The following is a 6564-nucleotide window of genomic DNA, read 5'->3' on the forward strand; positions in this document are numbered from 1 at the left end:
CATTAGGAGCTCCTGGAGGAGGCAGTGGAACATATTTTTTTATTATTAATTATTATCTGATTCATGTATACTGTCAAGATATAGTGAGAGTTTGAGCAAATATGACAATAAGTATTTTTTTTTTTTTAAGTTGCCAACTTTAGCTTTAAAATAGCTTCTGAAATAAATTACCCAATAGACAAGATATGTAATATAACCATTAACTTGTGAGATAATCCAAAACATTTTTAAAACTCTCAAAGCTCATTATTTTGAAATGTTACCCTGTTTCTTGTCACAATAACAGTTCATTTTAGTAATTACAGCAGTTTTTATTTAAAAATGTACATTATCCAAAGTTCACAAAGGCATTTTTTTCAATGACTCTTTCATGTCATACAATAACCCCACTTTTTGTCACACACCGTTGGTCCGTCCATCAAGAGTGTCTGAAAAATATTTGAACACCTTTGTTTAGTACAACACTAAATACAGTGGACGTGATTATGTTTTTTTCAACAACAAAAAAGACTTAAATATCAAATTCAAAATACATCTCTACACATTGATTTAAATTACAGATTAAAACAAATCCATTGTATCACAGTAGTCAACCTCTTTACTATGACACACATCACTACTGCAGCCAGTTTGAACATAATGATTAAATAACTCAGTCTAGACAATTTTCAGACAACTTATCTTTTCAGCACATGCTACTCTTATTTCTAAGGTCTGTCATGTTTCGAACATGATAACATCCTTGACAAACATTTTCTAATTTCTGGTAACTTCAGGCCATACACAACAGGATTCACAATGGGAGGAATCATAACAAACTCAAGTGATAAAATGACTGCTAGAAATGGATTCAGATTTTCAAGATCGATTCTGCTGAGCGCAACATCACAAAACGCAGTAATGGAATAGTTGACGAATGTAATAATGTGTGGCAGACAGTTTTGTATCACTTTGCTCCTGAACTTTGAAGAGCGTTTCCTACAAAGGAGAATAATTCTTACATAAGTATACAGGACAAAAGCCAGGGGCAGAAAGACTGTGCTTATGGACACAAACCTGCCAACAAGGTCATTGATCACAATACTGACACATGACAATTTTACAACAGGCCATGTGGCACAGAATACCTTAGGTATCGTATTGCCACACAATGGAAGTCTGGAGGACAGATAAACACAGGCTGCAAGAGAAAAGACTGGATAGACATATGCAAAGGCAATCAACTTAGAGACCATCTTGGAGGTTATTTTGATGTGGTAATGTAAAGGTTGACATACAGCAACATAGCGATCATAAGCCATAATACCTAAGATAGTGAGCTCATAGGATGCATAGGTGTAAATGACGTAGATCTGAAGGAAACAAGCTGACCTTGGGATCAAATGAGTATCAGACAGAAGGTCTCTCAGAAATCGGAAGAAGAAGCCGGCGGAGCCGTACAGAGAGTTAATAGAAAGACACATAACAAAAATATACATGGGCTCATGTAAGGTTTTCTCTCGTGATATCACCACTATGATGACAAGATTAGCTGAGATAATACAAGCATACAACAGGAGACACAGGACAAATGCTGGGTAGCGGTAGTTGCCTATGTTCCCAAACATGGTGAGGTTAAAATAAGGAGGATAAGTGTAGTTTTCCATTTTCCCCATAGACAGTAGCAGAGATTGTTTTATAAATAAAGACAATTTTAAAGTTGGATCTTGTCAACAGTTACAATGCATCTGCAACTCCTGCAAATTGAGGCAGTGACATTTAGAAAGAGCTAACCAAACAAAAAAACAGAGTAATAAATGATGCGGAGAGGATTACAAACATATGTAAACATATTTCTAATATTAAACAATATTCTTAATCAACACCAACTTCAAAAGTAAGTATGTTAGATTAGAATGGCTAGAGTCTCAGTTCGATTTAATGCATACATAGTCCTCAATGGTCTTCATGCTGTCTGTCTGTCTGTGTGTGTGTGTGTGTGTGTGTGTGTGTGTGTGTGTGTGTGTGTGTGTGTGTGTGCCTGCTGTGGTTTCACAGGAGCAGCTGAGAACCTCTTTACTTGTCACACATAGTTATATCACTGCAGTCATCACTCCATGGGGAATCCAGAATGGAAACTTTGTGTGCAAAACACATTAACCCTTGTGTTGTCTTACCGCCGACCATGCAACGTGTTGTCCTTCTGGGTCAAAGATGAACATCTTTTTGACGTATTTAGTCACTTTTTTCGACGTTTTTTGAGTTGTTTTTTAATTTTTTTTACTACCACTAAAATATACACCACTAACACCAACTTATTGCCACTAGTTTTACACTTATTTTTGGAATTCATGATCAATAAACCTCATTTATATGAAATTATGCCTACATTTTGAGTACAAAAAAATGAAATTATGAATTATTTTGACTAGTTAACATCAGAGGAACATATGTTGATGGATAATCACAGACTGTCAAAGTTTAGTCACTCTTTTGAAACTTTTTCTATTTTTTTTCTCAAATGCTTTAATGCCGGCAGCTAGCAGCTAGCAGCTACTACCGCAGTACTGCTTTTTTTGGGGGGGGAATAAACTTCAAGACGTGACATGACCTGTCCTCTGGAGGACATAGCCACACCACCGCTGCTCCGTCGATTGTTGTCGGGATGATTATCACAGAAGCCTGGCTGAATACACTCACCGGACGGCAGCTACCAGCTACCAGCTGTTTTTAATAGTTTTGGACAACAGTAGGGCCGTGTGGCACAGAGGAATACTCTATATCAGACTGTCATTACACAGACAATATGCCTACTTGCTATCAAGATCAATTTATTTGTTTTCATGGGATTTGTTGACATTAAGAAAAATATCAGACTTACTTAGCATGGGCGATTTTAGACCCTTTTTGGCTCAAGCCAATTTCATCTCAGCCCCCCTAAAAAATAGAATAGTAAAAAACTTTTTTGTGCTTCAAGTTAGAGTTGCAAACTTGTCTGTTAGTGACAGAGGACAAACAATAACAGGTTCAAAGGGATTGAAACAGGTTTAATATCCTGTGTGTCTGTTGCTAATGCTATGCACCTGTAAATTGTAACCCAGTCCAGGAAAGGGTTAACAGAAACATCGTTTTGGCCAATCAGAGTTGGTTGTGCCAGACTCCCGCCTTTGGCTGAGTCTCGCTCTATCTGATCTGTCTGAGGGAGAGCAAGAGTGCGCTTGTGAAGTTTAACGTTGATAGTCCCCAGAGAAGAAGTTGGTAATTTCATGGCGCAGATTAGAATACAAATTGAAACGTAAGCAACTAAAATTACTGAATGTTAGAACGTTGTGTCAAATTGGTTATTACTGTGACTTAAAAAGTGTCAGGTTTAGTACCATTATAGTATTAATAGTGTCAAAAAACGTCTGCTGACGTTGTTGTTCAGTAGCTAGCTCAGAGATTATCAGATAATGAAATTACTGATTTAGCAGGGGGGTTAACTCTTTTGCAAGGCACTGTATCCGTGTCATATTCTCATTAGGCGCTGAGCCCCCCCTAAAGGTTGGATCCTAATCGCTTCTGTTCTTTAGCAAGCAAATAAATGCGGAAACCAGTCCAATAGGTTCTGAGATGATCTCTGTTTCAAATAAAAAAATACTGATAAAACTTCTCCTTGAGGCAAACCAGCTCTTTTCTTTTTTTTTTTTTTCGTTTTAAGCATTATGTTGATTCAAGTCACTTCTTTATAATCCATGAATGTGTGTTTTTGTATACCTATAGTGGTGTGCAAGGATTGTTCATCTAATAATGCAACCAGGCAAACAGGCATTAGGAAAGGCTGTTCTCTAGAAATGATTGATTAGAAAAGAATTGCAAGGACCTGTAAACTTTAACAATAGCTTCTGTACACACCCGTGTATAAATCTTCAGGTTTGTGGCTGGGTTAGCTCAGTTGGTAGAGCAGGTGCACAATACATAGAGGTTTACTCCTCAAAGCAGCGGCTGCATGTCATTCCCCCTCTCTCTCCCCTTTCATGTCTTCATCTGTCCTGTGAAAATAAAGGTCTAAAAATGCCCAAAAAAAATGATCTTAAAAAAATAAAAATCTTTAGGTTACTCAGAGGGATCAGAAGAAAAACAAAGCACCTGATGTAATGTAACACACACACACACACACACACACACACACACACACACACACACACACACACACACACACACGTACACACAAAGGCCATAAGTGATGTAAGGTTACTGTAATGATTTGTATTAGTCCCTCAGTCCTCCTTCCTCCTTATTGGCCACCATTGGCCTGACATCCCTAATGTATTTCCACCAGGTGTTGAAACACAGAGCGTTTTTGTGAAAGAAAATGTGAAAAGACATAAGATGTGATAAATATGCAATGGTTAATGATGTCAACACTAATGAGAGCCCATGGGATGGTAGTTTATTTTTCAAAGGCTATTAATGTAGAATAACAAAGTTGGAAATGGTCAACAGGCCATTATCTCCATTCTCCCTCGCGTGCAATTAAACACGCTTTGCTACCCTGGAGGGCAATCCTGGGTAACCAGACCAAAACAAAGAGACTTTTCAGTTTAGCAAATGGTCAAGAGAATGAAAAACAAACTTTGACAAACACACAGCCAACAATATGTTTAGTCAGTGGTTTGGAAAGACACAGATGACTGAGCTTGTGACCTCACACATTTGTAGACACAGTTTTGATGGTCTCAAACTTTCATCGCCACTTTTATTCAATGTACTTTGCACTAAAAGTGACATGATTTCTAGAGACACTGCTGGTCACTGAACTCGTGCAGTGTGATGAATGACATGTCCGATTTAAAACCTAGTCAAACATCGCACCATAAATGCGTATTTATAATAATAGGAGTATTTATTTATTTAGCCTATTCCTGCTTTTTCTTTTTCTTTATAGTGAAATACTTTTTTGGTAACACTTTACAATAAGGTACACAGAAAAGTAGGTAGTTAAAGATTAACGAATGAGGAACGAATGAGGAATGAATGAGTAACGAATGGTTAGTTAAAGCTACATTGTGTAAGAATTACTCCCATCTAGCGTTGAGATCATATATCGCAATCAACTCTCTCTCGCCACGCAGTATTGCAGCTACGGTAGCCGTCACGGTTCAAAAAGCGAAGGTGTACAAAAGGCCGTCTATCAGCAATATCAGCCGTGGTTGTTGGAGTTCATGGATGAGTTCACGTCGGAGAGTGGCGCGGACGCTCGCTTCACACCACAAGCGGGCACGCGCGCTACCTGACGGAAAGGAGAGAGAAAGGAGACTGCAGCGGTCCGGAGGATAATTCATTAGTTGGGATTTGGTGTGTGTGTGTCCGAAGCAGCTCAAATGTTCACTCTTTTTTTCTGATAACGCCGGTCTATTGCTCTTTTCAATATCCTTTTTCTTTTTCTGGGCAAAGAAGAAGACTCCTGTTCCTGAAATTTGGATTTTGAATACTTGTGGTCCTCCATGTTTCCTTCTTCAAACTTGCCGGGGCCGGGAAGCTACGATACCCATTAGCAGCAGCTGTGAGTCGAAAACGCGAAAGGCGGAGCAGTATAGCCTGTATGTCCCTTACCGGTGTTGTGCCGAAAACAGACTGCCTGCCGAAATACGACTGCACGCCGCTAGAGGGCAATGTTGGTCATGTTGTCCTGATATCCAAACCAAGAGTAAATAAAATGTTATTTTAAAAGTTACAGTAACGAGTTATGGGGGTGCAGTCCTTTTTTGGCAGGGGTAGCCTATATGGGACCTGCCGAAATGTGACTGCCCCCCCCAACTCAGGAAAGCAACGTCTGACAATCACAAAATTTGCTATACTTGCATGTTATGAGGTCTACTAAAAGTCCTGAAAGCTTTGTCTTTGTCAGCCTTTGCAATCCTGAGTTATGGGGGTGCAGTCCTTTTTTTGGCAGGGGTAGCCTATATGGGACCTGCCGAAATGTGACTGCCCCCCCCCCCCCCTAACTCAGGACAGCAACATCTGACAATCACCCAATTGGCTTCTGTATTCTTTTCAAACTGTATTTTTTTCAAACTTTTCAGGACTTTTAGTAGACCTCAGTCACATTTATTACATTTACATTATTACATTTTATATACAGAACAGACACAAAGCGACGCACGGGTCTGCTCCAGAGCTCTGTGAGTTTGAGCCTGAACCATTTTTAACGTCACGTCACGGCAACACGGGAACTTAAACTTTGTGTTGCTTAAAACAACTAGGCTAATGACATTCGGGGCTACAATAAAAACATTTGGGGCTGAAGCTCTTCAAAAGTGACCTGGTTAATATTGGTGCACATAACTATTTAGACTGACCAACATTGCCCTCTAGCGGCGTGCAGTCGTATTTCGGCAGACAGTCTTTTTTCGGCACAACACCGGCTAACGTATTTCAAGATGACGCATCATTCTGGAGCGTCTACCACAAGGGGGTAAGCCATTGACATATATATAATGGAGCAACAGACCCCGCTGCTCTGGACGGAGACCAGTGAAGGCCAATTAGAAGCACTTTTCCGGTGATGGCTAGGGTTAGTGCGCAGCCTCCAACTGAGCTCGA

The 6564-nt window shown here is 39.6% G+C and overlaps 1 protein-coding gene across 1 annotated transcript; it reads right to left on the reverse strand.

Moving 5' to 3' along the window:
• Positions 1–707: 707 nt before the first annotated feature.
• On the reverse strand, positions 708–1646 carry LOC116044596 (olfactory receptor 51I2-like). The gene has a single exon (XM_031291925.1). The coding sequence runs from the start codon at positions 1644–1646 to the stop codon at positions 708–710; it is 939 nt and encodes a 312-aa protein (XP_031147785.1).
• Between the last annotated feature and the right edge of the window lie 4918 nt (positions 1647–6564).

The sequence above is a fragment of the Sander lucioperca genome, chromosome 8 (assembly GCF_008315115.2).
Source record: "Sander lucioperca isolate FBNREF2018 chromosome 8, SLUC_FBN_1.2, whole genome shotgun sequence".
NCBI lineage: Eukaryota > Metazoa > Chordata > Actinopteri > Perciformes > Percidae > Sander > Sander lucioperca.